Source organism: Equus przewalskii, chromosome 16 (assembly GCF_037783145.1).
Source record: "Equus przewalskii isolate Varuska chromosome 16, EquPr2, whole genome shotgun sequence".
NCBI classification, from domain to species: Eukaryota; Metazoa; Chordata; class Mammalia; order Perissodactyla; family Equidae; genus Equus; species Equus przewalskii.
Window position 1 is genome coordinate 76,805,367 of NC_091846.1, and position 19,907 is coordinate 76,825,273.

At 39.6% G+C, this 19,907-nt stretch overlaps 1 protein-coding gene across 4 annotated transcripts in view; it reads left to right on the forward strand.

The window, feature by feature from the left end:
- Window positions 1-19,584, forward strand: part of MYO16 (myosin XVI) — a 597,681-nt gene extending 578,097 nt beyond the window's left edge. For all 4 annotated transcript variants that reach the window (XM_070579270.1, XM_070579268.1, XM_070579272.1 and 1 more), the window contains exon 35: window positions 18,208-19,584. In XM_070579270.1, coding sequence (XP_070435371.1) covers window positions 18,208-18,435 — 228 coding nt within the window. In that variant the 3' untranslated portion in view covers window positions 18,436-19,584. The remainder of the gene's footprint in view (window positions 1-18,207) is intronic.
- The last annotated feature ends 323 nt before the right edge of the window (window positions 19,585-19,907 follow it).

Here is a 19,907-nt window from a genome sequence, read left to right on the forward strand (position 1 = left end):
TGAGTGACATGGAAGTCTCTTGGGTCAAGTTGGTTGATAGTGTTGTTCAGTTCTTCTGTATCCTGGCTGATTTTCTGACTACTTTTTCTATTGAATATTGAGAGAAGAGCACCAAAGTCTCCAATTATAATTGCGACTTTATCTACTTTTCCTTTCAATTTTATTGGATTTTGTTTCATGTACTTGGAAGTTCTGTTATCAGGTACATAGACCTTTAAGATATTGCATCTTCTTGATAAGTAGATCCATTTATCATTGTGAAATTTTCTTTTTTTATCCTTGATGATATTCCTTTTTCTGAAGTCTGCTTTGTCTGAAATTAATATAGCTACTCCAGCATTCTTTTGATCATTGTCTACAATGTACATTTTTTTCCATCATTTTAATTTTTTTTAAATAGCTTTATTAAGATATAATTCATACAAGACACAATTCACACCTTTAAAGTGTGTAACTCCATATTCTTAGTGAGTTCTTATGGTTGTGCAACTATCACTGCAATCTAGAACTTTTTAGAAGTTTTTCACCCCCTCCTGTTCAAAGAAATCCATCCCTTTACTTTTAACCTATTTGTCTCTATAATTAACATGGGATTTTTGTAGACAGCCTGAGTCTTCTTTATTTTACCCAAATCTGACAGTCTTTGTATTCTGATTGGTTTGTTCAGACCATTTACATTTGATACAGTTATTGATATGGTTGGATTTAGGTCTATCATTTTCTTTTTTTCTAGTTTGTTACCACTGCTTTTGTGATTCTCTTTCACCATGATGCTTTCTCGTGGGTTGTTTGAATATTTTTTCGTGTTCCACTTCAATTTATCTGTTGGTATTTTGGCTGTATGTCTTTATATGCCTTATTTTGTGGTGGTTGATTTAGCAATTGTAACATATGCACACCTACCTTTCAGTCTATTTATGGTCAACCATATTCTTCTTGTGTCCTCTGTTATTGACCTTACATACTTTATAGTTGTCACGTCTATTGCATCTACATAGATCCACGTAGTTGTCACATCTGTTGCATCTACATACATCCACATAGTTGTCACATCTGTTGCATCTAAATACATCTACATAGTTGTCACATCTGTTGCATCTGCATGCATCCATATAGTTGTCACATCTGTTGCATCTACATACATCCACGTAGTTGTCACATCTGTTGCATCTACATGCATCCACATAGTTGCCACATCTGTTGCATCTACATACATCTACATACTTGTCACATCTATTATGTCTACATACATTGAATATCTTCTCCCAGGCAATGTTGTAGCTTTCACCTTGAACAGTCATGCATGTTTTAGACAACTTTGGTGGAGAAAAATCATCCTTTTTGTTATCCCAGTACTTAGATTTCTTCAGCTCTCCTTCATTCCTGAAGTTCTGAGTTTCCTTCTAGTACCATTGCCTTCAGCCTGAAGAACTTCTTTTAGCAGCTCATTCACAGCAGGTCAATGAATTCTCTTAGTTTTCTCTAATCTGAGAACATCTTTACTCTACTTTCATTCTCCAAGTTTTTATTCTCTCCACAATTCACTTCCTTTTGTTTACTTTTCTGAGTCCTCAGATAGATGTTTGTATATTTGATACAAACTTTTGATTTTAATCAATGAGAAGAATGGGCTGTAGTGGGCTTACTTCATCTTGGCACAGCTTATGCATTTATCACACATAAATTTATAATGTTAATACGGTGAAATTGATTGATCCTTATCTTTATGCATTGTACCTTTGTTGCCCTATTTGAGAAAATCTGTTATTAAAAAGAGATAAAAGTCTCTCTTACCCTGCTGCCATAAAGATATCTTGCTACCTGTTTTTTATTCTAAAGCTTAGGTTGTTTTTCACATTTAGAAGTTTAAGCTACCTGAACTTTATTTTTGAGAGTAGTGTAAATTAGCAATGTAATTTCACACTTTTCTGTACTCAGAACAATTGTTCCACACTTTTTACAACATAGGACCATGCTTTTGGCTTCCTCCTAATGCTGAGTACCTTGTCAGAGATGGACTGTTCACATTTTTCTCTGGCCTTCCAGACTCATCTTTAATATTAATTTCCTCTTCATGGCCTTCCTTGAGCCCCACTTCCAAGTAAAGTAGTGCCCTCTGTAAACTGGTTCCTGTAACTTTATGCCTATCTCTTTTATGCAACTTATGTTGTTGTGTTATAATCATGTGTGTGTGTTTACACCCTGATAGACTTTGGAGGGTAAAGAGCCTGCAATGAATGCGTTTTGATCTTTTTCATATTCCAAACACAAAGCACTCAATAAATTGCCAGCTCAATGTAATTGACAACCAGTAGCAGCCTCAGATGAGTTAAGAGGAGCAGACTGATAAAATATTTCCTAACTCTGTCAAATATTTTAATTCAAGAGCTGGCCTCATGGTGTAGTGGTTAAGTCTGGTGCACTCTGCTTTGGCGGCTCAGGTTCGTGGCTTTGGATCTTGGGCATGGACCTACGCCGCTCGTCAAGCCATGCTGTGGTGGTGACCCACATACAAAGTAGAGGAAGACTGGCACAGATGTTAGCTCAGGGCTAATCTTCCTCAAGCAAAAAAAAAAAATTTAACTCACCCTCATGTTAAAAATGTACCGATAAACTTAGTAAATAGGATCACAGGCAGTTGCATTGCTGCCAATATAAGTAAAGTTACATTTTGTATGATGACTAAGTTCTAAGGTTGGCATGTAACGTGAAAGTCACACACAATGAAAATGACTCTAGGCAATCCCTTATGTTGCCCGTAAAGGACAATTTACATGATTGTATACATGTACACAATACATACATACATAGAGAGTATACAAACTCTGCAATTATATACATGTTTTTATGCATAATGTGTAAAACAACTCAAAGCATATAATAATATGAATATAGTGTTTTGAATTATAATAAAGTGAATTGCATAAAATTGAATTTTCAAGGTTCATTCATTCATTCAACAGATATTTGTTGAGGAACTACTTGTGTGCGACACAGGTCTAGGCACTATAGTCTGTAAAACAAGCATCCTTGCCCTCGTGGAAGTTAAATTCTAGCATGAGAAAGCAAACAATAAACAATGTTTAAGTAAAACGTATAATATGCTAAGAAGAAGCAAGTCATATAAAAAATATTAAGTAGGATAAGCAGGACTGGTAGTGACAAGATTGATGTGGAGGAAGGTTGGACTGGGTTGCAGTTTTGAACCAGGCAGTCAGTGAAAGCCTCATTGAGCAGAGATAGAGTAAGGACATCAGGGACGTAGCCATGCTGACGTCAGGGGACAGCATCCCAGGTGGGAACCAGCAAAGGCCCGAGACAGGAGCACACCTGAATTCCAAGATGGCCAGTGTTGTTGGAGTGGAGAAACTCTGTGTATTACTAGTGTTTAAATGAAGAGAAGTTGAAATTAGCATTAGTTATAAGTGTTAATTCTAGAAAAGGGAGACTTTTACTTTATGAACTGTAGCAGAAGCTGAATGTATAATATCAATTATGACTGTTGTATTATCTTTCTTCAAAACCATTTACCAGGTTTGGAAGCTTTGATCAGCTCAGAATCTAAGTAAAGGGTAAATGTTTGCCTTTTCTATAAGTGGAAAATATGAGACAAATAGCTTTTTTCCTGCTCAAGATAACAGAGAATTGCAAGAGAGACACTAGGGACCTGGGCCCCATATATCCTGACCTGTTCATATGTGCTCTGGACATTAATGTGGCCTGACAATTTTGAAAGCAAAATTCAGGCTAGACGAACAGAAAGGTTTTTATTGTGCCGAAATGTAATCAGCTAGCATTGGTGAAGAATTTCTTTTATGACCTTAGCAGACCTCCCAGGCCTGATTCGTCTCTGATTTCTATGATTACATTAGTATTTGAAACTGTCATTTTGTATTACCGACTCTGTCAGAAATAGGTTCTGAAAGAGATGAACTATGATATTGGAAAGAAGTGTCAAGAAGTCAGTGATATAAAAAGCCTAGATTTTGAAGCCCAAGTGTATTTAAATTAATTTTATACACTTGCAGGTGATTTTTATTATCTATTTTTGGAAAGAAGTCTTATTAAAAAAATTTGTTCTCATATGTTGCCTACTTTGGCAAAATCTTGTCTCTTTTCCTTCCTAATCCTTCCTGACGTCCATTCCTCTTTGCTATTTTGTCTAGCATTTGTACTCTCATGATTTGCCATGACTATGTCTTAAAGGCACTTAATTGACCCCAGGATCAAGTGGCAGACACTGTGCCCACCAAATCCATTCCTTTTTCTTAAGCACATAGCTAGACTACATTTCCCATCGTCCTTTGTGGCGAGGAGTGGTCATGTGACTGAGATCTAGCCAATGGAAAGGAACCCAGAATGATGTGAGCTACTTCTAAGCTTGGGCCCTACAAACCTCCCTTTGCCTGATCTTCTCTGCACATTCCCATCTAAAAGCTGGACACAGAATAATCTGAGACCCAAGAAGGTGCAAGATATGCTCATGACATGTGGAAGATCATCCACTGATCAGAAACACCCATTTTGGCCTTAATGTGAGCAATATACTTCTTTTGTGTCAAGCCACTGGTATTTGTGGTTTGTCTGCTATAGCATCTTGGATAATCCTAACTGGTACCTCTTCTTTATTTATTTTGCTTAATATTTTACATGTTGCTGCTGAGCATTGTTATTTACAGTACTTAATTAAGTTCAGCCTCCATTATTTAGCAACCTTTATTTTTTAAAATAGCAAAAATCATGCTTGTTCATATCTTCTAATGATAGAATTATTGGACTATTGCTTATCAGACATTCTAATACAAAATAATGATCAATGGTACTGCCACTAAGCCATATTTATATAAAACCAAAGCTTGTGACTCTTAACAACTGGTCTCTCAGAAATTCCTCAAAACCAATGGACTTAATTTTCCTCGGGGACAAAGTCAGTCCCCTATAACAAGTTGGGCACCCTGAGAAATGTTTTAATACTTTTAGGCCCTTTTTGGTGCATTTAGTGATTGTAAAGAATTGCCTCTCTTACCTCTAGTTCTCAGGTGAGTGACTCTAATTGGTAACTAAATTTTGGAGGGAGAGTCAAGGTTGCTGACAAAGAAGATACTTTCCCCCCTGCTGTAAATTCCATGGCCAGAGGAGCTGTTAAACTCTAGCTCTTTCTGATCATACTGATTTTTAAAATCTATCTGGATTTGAGTTACTAGTTTTATTAGAATCCAGTTTCATAAAATGAGTTTCCTCATTCTTATTTAGTTCTATTTAACACCATAACACACAAGTTGTGGTCATTTCTGGATAAAATATTTTGAGAAATTAATAAATTAGCAGGTAAACTGTGTCCTACATCTCAAGGCAAATTAAGACTCTGGCTAATTGAACAAGTAGGGGAAGTGTCCTTCAGCTTGGATCCTCCATCCTCTGAAGGCTGTGGACTACTTTGCTACCACGGTTTTCATCCTGGCTTCCTTCACCTTCATACCCGTGCCTACCTCCTTTCTGACTTAGTCACAGCTCTATTGCCCCTTCAAGTCCTAGCCACATGGCACAGTGCTTTTCTCTCTCTTGTGTCGTTTGTAATTGTAAATGTAGATGTGAACCAAAGTATGAACACCGTTCCTTATACTACTCAAACCAAATATCCTTTCTTCTCTTTTGTCCTACTCATCCTTTTAATCCAGAACAAACCCCACAGCCAATATGAATTCCTTGGCCATGTTGTTTGGAACTCAGTCTTATTTTCTCTGTGTTCCAACAACAGTAATTACATATATAACTCATTAGTCAATTAATGCTGTGCTGCCTCGTGACCTTTTGGGTCCTGTCCTGTTTAAGCTTCTTTGTTCATCTAACTCTTTATGCTTTTATGTCTTGTTGTTCCCTTTGAATGGAAGCCTGTTGAAGGAGCAGGTCATGTCATGTGATTCTAAGTTCTGTAGCGCTCATCACAGCACTTTCCATTTCATAATCATTTAAAGCACATTAGTTAATTGATTAGCACACAAGGAAAACTTCTTGGAAGGTAAACGTAATTAGTACCTAATAAGGTCAACTAAACTCAATGTACTTGAACTTGCCTTCTGACTGTACCGCTTAGCAACCACGTGAGTTTGGGCTTTAAAGATGAATTTCAGCATCTATGAAATGAGGCTAATAATACTGATCCTGCTGTTTCACATGGTTATGAGAATCTACTAGATAAGAACATATGAAAATGCTTTAAGAATATAAAACAATATCATGGAGATGATGTTAGAAATGGGCCTTGGAAACCCCAGATGGTTCCATACTTGGGCGTACAAACTGGGACTGTTGTAGAGAAAATAAAAACAATTACAGAGTGTGCTGTGGGCCCATCTGATTGGACTGACAGAGAGTCTGCATGAGAATGGATGACGATGAAGCTGGAAGAGTTCGTGTGGCCAGAAAATATAGGACTTTCTGTAACATGCTAAGGGGCGTGGACTTAATTTTTTAGGTTCGGGCAAGGCGGTGGCATTGAAGATTTTGGAATAAGCAAATTAGATGAACAGATTTATTCTTTGGAGGGGTAAAATCTAGTAGATTAAATATCCTCAATCATACCTCCTGCTATTTGCAGCAAGTCTCCCATATAATCCCAAGAAAAATATTTTAAAAGGAATTATTCTTACTTTCTATGTTTCCAATATAATAGATTTATGTTTTTCCATATATTCCTATTACTATAATATGTCATTACTATAAACATACTCTAAATATGTGTTATCAATTACAATCTGCTAGTCTCTTATACTGATACTGGCATGTTTCTTAAGTGAATTGAAGCAAAGACCAGAGCTCATACAAAATCCATATACTAAAATGTCACAAAGTAATTATATTGCATGAAGTGCAATACAATCGTAAATTTCTATTTTATAACTTTCCATTAATAGGAAGAAACATACATTCACTTGTCAGAGTCTATTTTTATTCATAGCTGTGAACTTAAAATCAGCTGCAAAATGCAAATAAATGTCCATTTAAATTATATTAAATGTTTTCCAGTATAATATTACTTATTAAAAAAGTAGAGAGCAGTTAATTTTTTAAAGAAATCAAAGTGTACAGATAAGGTAAATTAAAATCCTCTCTCCCCTCACTCACTCTTGTTTCCAACAGAACTTGTAATTGCCTTTGAAGGGATGCTTTTCCCTTTATTTAACCCTTTGGCAACACAGGAAACAGAATGGCAAGAATGAGCTTAGCTGGATTGCTGTGTAAAGGACTATCTCTGAATTAGGGAGGATCAAGTCTTTTCTGCCTAAACCAGAAAAGCTGTTTTCGTTTTCAGATCATTTTCTTGATTTTTTTTTCAGAAGTATGAAAATATACAACCCATTAATCAAAGACTTTTTTGAACCACATTTTATTTTGTGCCACATCTTTAGAATCTATTTAGGTAGACTCTGGATTTACAAACTGTGATTTTCAAATTTCGTTTTTTCCTTCAACATCTTGTTAGCATTGAGTGGAAATGAGATTTGCATTTGAAACACTAATATTCACTATGCAGTCAGCCAAGACACTTCTTTCTTTTAATTTCCATAAATGTCAGTAAATGGCTCTTTTCACCTTTGGGTGAATAGTCAATAGAAAAATCAATTCTGTGACAAATGAACGGCAACATGATTTTACATGTGAATTATTTAACGAAGGCTATTTTTATCCTAGAAGGGAAAGACTTAAGGTAAAATCAGCTGCAGATTATTAATTTACATTTATTAATACTATTCATAGAAATGCATATCCACAGGAAGTGAAGAAAATTTATATCTCATTTTTTAATTAGTTCTTCTTGTAGAACTCTGTTAATGACACAATAGGAAACTATTGAAAATTAGTGAATAGATACATAAGTAATAAACCTCATTAAGCCTTTACATCATGTTATATTTCTCTCCAGGCTGTGAGAGATTTAGTGGTTTTTAACCCCTGAAAGTAAGCAAACTAATTATAAATGTCCCCCTTTATATGTAGAGCTTGCATGAGCTCAGTCTTTACATGCCATTATCAGACCCTGTCTTCATACGTAATTGATACCTCCTGGACGTTAGAGGACACAAAATACTCTGCAAACCCGGGTGGGGAAATGGAAACTTGATTCATGTATTGACCTTGTACATATCAAATCAGCAAGATTTTCTCAATAACAGAATTAACCATTTTTTTAACCCTCATACTGAGTTGTCTAGGGAGTAATCTCCAGTGTCTTAAGTAGCGCTATTTTCTAAGGATTACTGTTGCCATGAAGGAATCTTCTCGTTACAAACCTGCTGAAAGGCAGGGATTTTGTTCAAGGATGAGTATCCCAGCCCACAGGGAAATGAACTTGGACCACAATCATTTATATATCTTCCCACACGTGCTGGGAGCTTGAGTGCGGTGTGCAGAGGCATGCGTATCTATTGAGTGTACATGGCTTAGCTTCTCCCTCCCCTTAGACTTCTTTAAAAGCAGAAAAGAGAACGTGGGGGCAATAGGTGCAACCGAGGCCAGGTTTTCGGTGTTCTAGACTGACAAGAAGTTTTAAATTAAAAATGCTCATCTCCCCTTCAGTGCAGCCCACATGGGGGCAGCTCGAGGAATACTACCAGGCCTCGCCTGGTTATGGAGTGGACTCATTTGTCAGTTTCTTTGAAGGGTCAGGTCGTCCCAGTGTCCTGCAAACTGTGACTCTGCTTTTTCATACCCTAAGCTCTGAAGCTTTCAGATCTCTTCCGAATGCCAAATTTAAAAATAAAAGTCACGGAATAATTTCCAAGTATATTATTCGATCTTCCACTAAACCAGATTGTTTTCAAAGACACTCGAGCTGACAGGTAACTTGTGCCCTTTGCCATAAGCCTGGGCTCTGCATCTGTTATAGGATAGTGCCATTTTGTGCCATGCCTTCCAAAATAATAATTCTGGGCATAGGATGTCTTAGTCCATTTGGCTATTGTAACAAAATGCCACAGACTGGATGGCTTATAAACAACAGAAGTTTATTTCTCACAGTTCTGGAGGCTGAAAGTCTGAGCTCAGGATGCCAGCATGGTCAGATGAGAGCTCTCTTCCAGGTCACAGACCTCTTCTTAGGACTTCACATGGAGGAAGGAGGGAGAGAGCCCTCGGGGGTCTCCTTTATAAGGGCACTAATCCCATTCATGAGGGCTCCACCCCCATGGCCTAATCATCTCCCAAAGGCCCCAGCTGCAAATAACACCACATTGGGTGTTAGGATTCCAACATGTGAATTTGGGGGGGACACAAACATGGGCGCCATAACATGAGTTCATTTGATCACCTAAGGCATTGCATTCTTTGGCCATCCCCAAGTTTATGGTGACTGTCCCACTCTCTTTCAATGGCCCCACTCACTAGCCATTCAGACCCATCCAGGCATGTCTGAATTCAGAGTAACTAATGGGTCTGGGCCCACCCACACCCTGTGTGATTTCAGAGCAGCAGAGCATTTTTAACAAGTTCCCAGGGCTTTGTAGCTTTTGAAAGGGCCTTATCTGAATTTGTGAAATGTGAACTACATCCCAAGTATAAGAATTTGTTCAAGTCAGGCTGGCGTTACGTGAAGGCCCTCTCTTCCTTTTCCTTCCCTGGCCTTGATAAAGGTGAGGCCCCCAAATGACTCTAAGTTTACAAAAAATAAAACTACAAGTCTAATAGTTGTGAAAACGTTTCTCCCTTCTCTCAAACGTGCATGCAGGCATTCACGCACTGTCTCCATTTAAGTTCTCTGAGTGCGCGCCCTGGATGCTTTGTGCTCTGTGGAGATTAATTTACTCATTTTGGGCTCTAAAGGACACCCTTAGTCTTGTCGAGCCATAACTAATTCTACGCACAGGAAATTCTGCCCACATCAATCGACATTTTTCCCACTTGCATAATACATATGATGCTTTTTAAACGAAAAGAAAATTCTCCTTGACCCTTAATGTTTCTTTAATTATTTTATTATAATGTTAATAAATGTATACACACATTGTTACATAAAACATCTTTATCCTTTTAGCTCTCATGACAGCTGTAAACCAAAGCCAATTTACAAATATAGCAGAACAAAAACCTACAAAAGCAAAAACATTAAAATTTACAACATTCCTGTTGTGCATACTTTTGTTTAGCTGAAACGAAATTACTGTTAAACATCTGACTGTGGTACTGGGTCAGATTCCATGAGCTTCCATGCATTTCTCCGGTCTACTGCCCTTGGTTAAAGCCATGTCTCTACTACCTTTTTTCTTTTTTTTCAGGAACATGAAACTTTGTTTTTGTTTGTTTGTTTGTTTTTATTGAGGTATAATGACATACAACATTATAGTAGTTTCAGGTGTACAGCATAATGACTCAATATTTGTACATGTTGAGAAATGATCGCCAAAATAAGTCTGGTTAACACCCATCACCACACATAGTTACAGGGTTTTTTTTCTTGTGGTGAGAATCTACCACTTTTTCTATTTGAACTGCTGGGCAACCTTTGAACCTACCCTCCACTGTGGTATCGCTGAGCTTTTTCTTGGAGGAGAAAGGCTTATTTGCGTATTAAATCCATCTACTCTTTTCTCATTAACTTGTAACAATGTAAATACTACTACTAGTGTCAGTCTGCTTGTAAATAAACTACAAAGGCAAAAATGAAATCTTGCTGAGCACTAGCTTAAAAAGTAAGTATTCAAATGATCCAAAGCATGATTACTTTTTAAAAAGTACTATGAGGGGCCGTCCCAGTGGCATGGCAGTTAAGTGCGCTTGTTCCACTTCGGTAGCCCGGGTTTCACCGGTTCGGATCCCAGGTGCGGACCTATGCACTGCTTGTCAAGCCATGCTGTGGTAGGCGTCCCACATATAAAGTGGAGGAAGATGGTCATGGATGTTAGCTCAGGGCCAGTCTTCCTCAGCAAAAATGAGGAGGATTGGTGGTAGATGTTAGCTCAGGGCTGATCTTCCTCAAAAAAGTAAAAATTAAAAAAAAGTCAAGAGTATGAAAATAAAAATGCAAAAAATGTTTGATTGTCCCAAGAGTTTGAGGACCCCTGAAAATACATTATATAGAAACCCTAGTTTCAGAAACATTGCATCTGAGTTGTTTAAATTACTCACTAAAATCTGCATATGCCCTTTTCATCTTGCTCCTAAAGTTCAAAACAGCCTCCAGACCTTCCACCATTCTCTTCTGTTTCACTCTCTTTAGTTTTAAATCATGTGTAAATCATAGTTATGTTATAAATCCAGTGTGTTGCTCAGTATTATGAGAGTTTCTTTTTAATAATGAAGGAAGCGACTATGTTATATTTATATAGGGCTGTAAATTGTGAGCAGTGCTTTCATCCAACATCATCTGATGTAGTCGTCAGGATAATCATAACTCAGCAATGTTTAGGGATTTTCTCAAGTCCAAGAGCTAACAGTAACAAAATCAGAATAGTGCACGTTTATAGGGCACTCGCTCTTTCTTGAAGGCCCTCTTTCCAGTAGCCCACGCGTATTCCTCATCTCGTCCTCAGCCGTCCCTTGCAGGTGGATTATTACCGTGCTCCCCCTTTGCAGATGAGGACACTGAGAGACTGGCTCAAGGGTGCACAACCACTAGATGGCAACTTCAGGATTCCAGTCCAGGCACTCAGACTTCAGAGTCCAGATTTTTCAACCACAGCACTTCTGCCTAGACCGGCATCAAAGTCCTCATGGGTTTGTGATTTGCTGTTAAAGAAAGAAGTTTGATGTCATTACTGGCACTTGTCTACACGCACCCCTGTGGAAACCTCTCTCTCTGCCTATTTTCCCCTCTTTTTGCACCTGGCGACCATCTCATTTTTCAAAATTCAGATCAAAAGTTACCTCCTCTGTGAAGTCTCTGTAGACTTCCTCTGTGCAACCCCCTTTCCCGGATAGACGGTTAAAAAGAAGAAAAAGCTTAAAAGAAAAACCTCCTTCTTTTGGGCCCACTCCGTCTCTATGCCCGGTACAACGCGTTAAGACACTTGGGTGTTTTGCATGTCGAAGAGCTGCTTTAAAGGCGGGGCGTTTGTCATCTTGTGGAGCACAGAGGCGTACGGCATAGACATCCAAAGGTTCATAGGTGTGGGACAATTTTGACTTTTCCAGTTAGAACAGCTGCCTTCTGGTTCTGAACAATAGTGATTTTGTGTGCAAACACTGTAATATAAAACATGCCAGAAAAGAAAGTACGTAAGTGACTAGCTATCTGAAGTGGTGACATGGGGTGGAGATATATCTTTCAAAGCAGTGGAAAACAGGCTTTAAGTTAAAAGACACGAAAATGGCATCCTTTATCCTACAAACAGATCAGGATAAATGAGTCCTGGTGTGAAGCCAGCTGACTCTAAGCTCACATTTCCAGCGGCATCCCTAGTCCCCAGGGTTATTTCTTCTCTTTCTGAAAAGAAATGGTTCCCTTTCAATATCAAAACTCATATTTTTGTTACAAAATCATTGTTGCCTTTTTAACGATAATATTTACTTTACTGTGAAATATCAAATAATGGTAAAGGAAGCTGGGAGGATTTTTGTTATTACTAACAGGACACGGAATTTAAAAATGGAGAAACACTGATTTAGATGTTTTTTACAGTGCTGAATCATATTGTAAATACTTTTATTGCTTATACATGACTTGACCATTTAAATAGCATCCATGTTTGCATTTGTTTGCTATTCTAAAATATTAAATCTCTTTCTCTCTCTGTGACAAATATGATTCTTGTGCCTCACAGTCTAATAAATTTAATAAATCTAAGTAAAGCAGATTAAACATCATTAGTCAGGGCATACTGTCCTCATCTTCTGATCTTCTATTTATTGTCTCCCAGATTGTAATTTTAAAATGCCCTCTGAACTTCACCATGTTGTAAGTAGTTTCCTATCCTCCATCCTTACACAGGAGTTTAACCTTCGTTTAAGACATAGCCTGTGAAGATTCTTTGTTTTTTTAAAATGAAGATCAATAATGTTAATCTTTTAGCATCTCATGTATGTCATTCTGGCAACTATCCTTATACACCTATTAGATTTTAGTCAAAACCTATTAATCTCCATAATAGAAAATAAAGTTCCATAGGATCTCTCAATGAAAGGGTTTATTCTGAGCAATAGTTGATTATTGCAAACATCAGTCAAGTTTTTGCTTATCAAGGAAGCGTAGAAAGCCCTCGGCTGTTAGTTCAGAGATGTTATTCCTCTATACTCACTACATTATTGAAGCCATCAATATCCTCATTAAGAAAGTGCGTCCTAATGGTTTGTGTGTATAAGTTTCGCCTTTTATGATATACTTGAGAATTCAGATATTTTTTTTTTTAAAGATTTTATTTTTTTTCCTTTTTCTCCCCAAAGCCCCCCGGTACATAGTTGTATATTCTTCGTTGTGGGTCCTTCTAGTTGTGGCACACGGGACGCTGCCTCAGTGTGGCCCGGTGAGCAGTGCCATGTCCGCGCCCAGGACTCGAACCAGCGAGACACTGGGCCCCCTGCAGTGGAGCACGCGAACTTAACCACTCGGCCATGGGGCCAGCCCCGAGAATTCAGATATTTTTAGTAAACATCGAGAATATTTGAAAGGGTAGAGAGTTGTTTTTTTTTTTTTTCAAACAGTGAATCAATGACTCAGGGGATTTGGGACATTTTGTGTCAAAATCCCTCTCTCCAGCCTAATTCAGATCAGCAGCTGCTGAAAGTCAGTCAGCAGACTGGCCTGCTTCTGTGGAGTGACTCAACCTGTAAATCTGTTCCTATTATGAAGGTCTTAGCAGCGGGTCACACCTACTGCATGCTTTTGATCACTGTGAAAAGCCGCTGTGAAGAGTTTAGGATTCAGAAGCAGCAGAGATTGCATATATTTTGTGCTTGTAATGAGGTCAGAATTGTATGGTCTGTTGAAGACACCAGCGTGAAGAGGAACACAGCAGATGCCGTCAGTCCGTGGAAGAGGAACCCCAGCTTCTGGGTGGACATTAGGATTGTATTTTACTTTTTTAGTTTATGTTTTACTCTGTTTTGTTAGGAATTGGCCTCTATTTTTGTATTCTCTTTTGTACCCTTCTTGCTTTCTTTTAGATTAATTGAATATTTATTTCACATTTCCCTCAATTTAACTTGTTAATTATACATTATCTCACTATTCTTTTCATAGTTTCACTAGAGAATAAAAACGTGCATCCTTGATGTATTGCATCTTAACAGATTTTATTGCTTTTACAGATTTTATTATTTTTCTAATACCCCTAGAACCTTAGAACCTCTAAGCTCCATATAATCCCTCCTGGCTTTGACAGTTACTGTTGGCGCGCATTCTTGTTCTACATAAATTTAAAGTCTATGAGACATTCCACACATATAATTTATATTTACCCAGGGAGTTAATTCTGGTGTCATTTAATGTCTCTTAAACTTCCATTTTTCCACCTGGGATCATTTTCATTCACCTTAAAACAAAAGACTTCTGATGGCAAAGTTCCTCATTTTTGTTTGTCCAAAAATTTTTATTTCACTTTCTCTTTTGAGGGATATTTTTCACTGAGTATGGTTGGATTACTTTCTTTCAGTACTTTAACGTGTGATTCGTTGTTTTCTAGCTTCCAATGTTTCTGTATAGAAACCAGCTTTCACTCTCCCTCTTGTTCCTTTGAAGGTAATGAGTGTTTTTCCTCTGGTTTTTTAAAGCTTATTCTTTGTCTTTGGGCTTTGGCATTTTTCATATGATCTACCTTGTGTCTTCTTATTGGTGATGGTAGTGTGTGTGTTATCTTTTGCGTGGTTTCCTGAGCTTCTTAAACGTGAGTATGTCATTCACAGGTTTTGGAAACTTACCTCTTTGAAGATTACTTTGCCACGGTCTTTGTATCTCTTCTGTTTCTGGCACTCCTTTCATTCCTATGTCTATTCTGCTATTTCTTCTATTTGTCCATCTTTTTCTCTATTCTCTTAAACATTTAATCATAGGTATTTTAAAGTCTTCACCTGATAACTCTAAATCTGAATCCTCTGTGAATCTGCTTTATCTTTTGATTTTTGGTAAATTTCCTTGTTTCTTCATGTGTATAGTAATTTCTCATCACATGGTCAGCATCGTATGTAAACAAACTACAGACACTGTAGGTGATGTTTTCTGCCTAAGAGGATTCCACCCTTCTCTGTTAGAAGGCGAAGGCAAGGGATGATCACCCAACCTCATCACAAACCTGTGTTGAAGATCCAGCCCCCGTGGGCTTCTCCTCTATGCCCCAGGCTGCGCCCTCCTAAGCTTTGACTGAGAGCCCGTCAGATCTTCGTTCCTCAGCGCTGAAAGTTACAGTGGCTCCGGCTCTGAGGTTCAGGGCTCTTGGCCCCACTCTCCACTTGGGCACTCCGCTCATTTCAAAATCTGCAAGTCTTGAAGATGAGACTAGTCAGGCGTTTGAGGCTATCAGCTCCCGTCAGACCTTTGTTCTGAAGCATCTCTATCACCGTAGGAGATTCCACTTGGCTTTTTGTAGGCTTTTGGCCTAAGGCACCACTCATTCATATGGTTGTCCCTTGGGGAAAGTGACCGTGCATTTGAGGGTCCTCAAGTTTCTGATTTGCATCCCTAGTCCCACACAACTGCAAAATATTTTACCGTTCTTCTTTCTTTTAGAAAGTGCCCTCTAGACCTACAGAAGAACTCAGAATTGGGAAGTGAACTCAGGAGAAAAAAAAGCAACTGGCAATTTTCTGTTCAGTCGGGAAGACTCTCCCCATCCAGCATTTTGGTTTCTCTAGTTTTCAGTTTTGCCAGAGCTGTCTGATGTTTTAAATATATGATTTTTGTAATTTGTCCCTTTTTTTCACTTTTACAATGGGAGCAATAACCTGCCGTGAGCTTCAACATTCCTATGCAGATGTGCAAGGCCCCTGTTTTCTCAGTAGATCAATATGAAGCTGTGTTACTTAAGAAAGATGATATCTCAAGGAAATTTGGGGCATATAATCAACTGAGATGTTAGAGATATTCTTCCATCAATTACATATTCTCTCATAAGAATAAATCCAGTGGCAGTATTTCTCAGAGATCGTTCCTATGTGCTGAATGTGTGCCAAGAAACATATATGCAGATATTCAATATCCGCAGAGTAAATGAGACTGAAGCTAAATGTAATCACCACAGCATACGCTGGTGGAGAAAATGGAGGAGCTGAAATACATTAGTGGAGGAAACATAAAGATTTCGCTCAAATCTCATTTAGAAAAAGAAAGGAAGATGATCTAGGGACCCTGGTCTTTAGCATGTGTCAGATCCCAGAGAGCAATGGTTCAGTAAATAATGAGCGCTGTAGAGTAATAGTTAAGAAGACACATCCTGGAGCCAGATGGCCTGGTTCCACCATTTTCCATGTGACTTTGGGCAAATTACTTAACCTCTCTGTGCCTCAATTTCCTCATCTGGAAAATGCTAGCAGTGCTTTATATAGTCCTTAGGAGGATTGCGTGACTTAATGTTTGTAAGGTGCTCATAAAAGTACCTGGCACATATTTAGCACTCTTAACTGTTGACTAAATAAGTAATTCTTATGCACTCCTTCCACCCCGCTTTCTTGGCTCACTTTCCTGACAGTACAGGCAATCTGGCTTTCACAAGAGTCTGCCCAGCAGGAGAAGGTCTCATCTCCAGGTCCTTTGGCCGCAGTCCTGGAGACTGGAGAAAAGTGCCCTTTGAGGGGGCCCGCCCTGCATTCGCAGCCCACTGTCTGTGGAAGTCTGCATGTCTGCAGAGATTGGACAATCACACACAGGTTTTTTTTCCTGGTTATCTAGAAATTCAATTTGGGAGAACTTCTTTTGCTAATAACCAGCTCCAGGAATCTAGCTACACACTCTGGCCATGAGTTTGAACACGGCTTCTGTGTTGAAACGTAGTATATCAACCTTCTGCCCATCGCCTTCATTTCAGGCTTTACCGTCTTCTTCCTCGAGGAAACGATAGGCTCGGTGTCCAGGGGAAGGTGTGGTTTTAAAATTGTCCCAGAACACTGACCACCCTTGCTGCTTTCACATGACTGTTCTCACGAAAGAGCCAGCCACTCTGTCCTGCTTTGTTTCATTCTCTTTTGTTTTGAAGGAGAGGATGGAAGTGGCACCTGAACACAGCAGTATGTGCTTTGCAGTGGGATGGGCCATCTCGATTCCTCTGAGTTCTCCCCAATATTCCCATTGCAATGTTCAGAATTTCATTTTTTTAAACCAGCATATTCACTTTAGAATTGACAGAAAAATTCGTTTCCGCAATGTCTAGCGGTTAGAGATGACTGCCTGATGGCAGAAGGGGGAGCCCACAGCAGTGAAGCCTGCTTGTCCTGAAGTACCCCAGCTGCCATCGGGGGGCAAGCTCAGGCTTCAGAGTGTCTCTCTTCGGGTACGCTAAGGAGGGGAGAGGAAGTAGCTGATAAAATTGCACGTTTTGGTGCTTTCCTGTGAAGGCCCCTAAAGTTCCCATTTCTGTGGGCTCAAGGTCTGAGAGAGCGCACGGCTGCTAGTGTACACTCTCCCACAAAATCGAGCATGTGCTGCCATCCCAGAGAGGTGGCCATTGTTATCCAGCACAGCTACCCTGCCTCCGCTGAGCTCATTTGATATTTCAGTGGCAAACCTTTTGGATATTAGTGCGGTCCTCTGTTCACACTGATGTGAGTGGGCCCTCTTGGGTAGGGGTCCTCCTTGGGTTAATGCATGGTGGTCAGAGTGGGGTCACATTACCCCATTCTGCACAGGGAAGTAATTAGTAACTGCATGGAAGGAGGAGTAGATGCTAGGATGGAGTGAAGCATGAGAAACTCAAAAGCATCTATTGCGTTCAGAATTACAACTGTGATAAATTAAATGAAGAGAAAGTACAAGATGTCATAGAGTGTCTATAATAATAGAGGGCGAAGGGCAAACAGACCTTTGATTCTTTCTTGTGTTCCCTGGAGGTACGTTGCCGGTAAGCAGTGTAGCCATCCTGAGTGTTTGGTTCCATTCATCATCTTAATTCAGCAGTTCACAGCTGACCGAGGTGGCTGCCGTCTCCCGAGGAGGAATGCCTGGAGATTTTATAGAGAATCTGTGTTCTCTCTTTCCACCTGGTCCAGCCCCTTGGCATCCAGGTATTGCTATTGTATTTCTCTGTCATTCACAGTATTTGGTGCTACTTTTTCCCCTCTCTCCTCCCACAGGTAATCCATCAGCTGAGGCTCTCAGAGAATGAAAGTGTGGCCCTGCAGGAGCTCCTGGACTGGAGGCGGAAGCTCTGTGAAGAGAGAGGAGACTGGCAGCAAATCCTGCACCACCCGGAGCCCAGGGCGCCTCCCCCACCTCCTTGCAAGAAGCCGACTCTTCTGAAGAAGCCCGAGGGGGCCTCCTGCAGCCGGCTGCCGTCTGAGTTCTGGGACAATACCATTTGACGTGGCCCAGCCTGCAGACTCGCAGAATAGAACTGCATAGTGATTCCACGCTGCATCGACAGAAGGCTGCCTCTGATACATGCTGGGTGCTCTCTCCACACATTTACATGAACAAGTACAGGACAGCGAAGTTAAATACACGAGATTCCGTGTGTGTGTGTGTGTGTGTGTGCACGCGTGTGTGCTCTTTCTTACCCTTTCTGTGGGGACACACTCTGATTTTCGGACTCCGTGGTTAAAGGACCATTCTACCCATAGGGAGCAAGAGAAAGGCTAGGAAAAGTGTGGGATGAGGGGAGAGAGGGAGGGAGACAGGTGGAGGAGGCAGGGGAAGCCACACTGTACGGTGTTTGTATGTGGTCCCACCACATGTTTATTGTACTCTGGCCATTTTACTATGATACACGCCACAGGATGGATGTTGTATGTCTTTGTAGGTGTGTATGTTTTATTGAAATTGCAAACTTGGTCATTACTTACATGTTTATTACTGTATTTTATAACTTTATGCAATTGGTGGTGCTCCCTTTCTTCAAAATACAGATTTTAAAAAATCATTTCTACAGTTTTTTCCCCTCCACACACTTTTTTTTAACCTAAAGTACTTAAAACTCTTGAGACTATGTTGTTGTTTTAGCTTCGCCGGTGTCAGCCCTGCAAACGTGTGGACCGAGTCCCATGTTTCTATTTCATTCATTGAGTCAGAGGCAGTTCCTTCCTATGCCCTGTATTTCTGGATACGTGGATTGTGAGCTCTTTAGTTAAACCTCATCTCCGACTTCAGCATGGGTTACAGGAAATTACGTGGCATTCACTTAAACGCATATGGCTTCAAATTCATAGCTGGTGGTATGAAAGGATCATATCCATTCAAAGGTCTACACAGTACGAATAAGCACGCTCAGATTTACCGGTTCCAGCAGCAATGCTGCATCCCAAGATGCTCATCTTCTCAGAGCTCCACTGCATGGCTCACCTGCTCTATATCCTCAACTCTCCTGTATTGCAACTGCCTTGTTTATTGATGTGCTTCTCTTGGCTGTCGGGACGTTCTGAGCTGTGGCATCAGACCATCACGTCTTGCTACTTGGAACCTGTTATTCATACCAGCCTTTGAAAAGTTACTGTACCAATAAAAGGGCACAACTATGTTCTTCTGTGGTTTTATTTATTTGTTGTTGTTGCTTTCCATGAATGCTTCTATCTCCTGATCAGATAAGTAGGGGCAGTGAACAGTCTCGTTCAGCCCCATTCATATGTTCTTCTCACAGCATTTTGCAAGATTTGGGCTCTGGTAGTTTGCTTTAAAATAAAGGGTTTATGGTTTTTCAGATATAATTACCACGTAGGCGTGTGTCAGTTTTAGGAATAACATGTTTGTTATTTATGAATAATATAATAGGCCAACAGATCAGGAGACGACTGCCATTGAAAAGACAGTTTGTTAAACTCACAAGTCGCATGCCATGCCA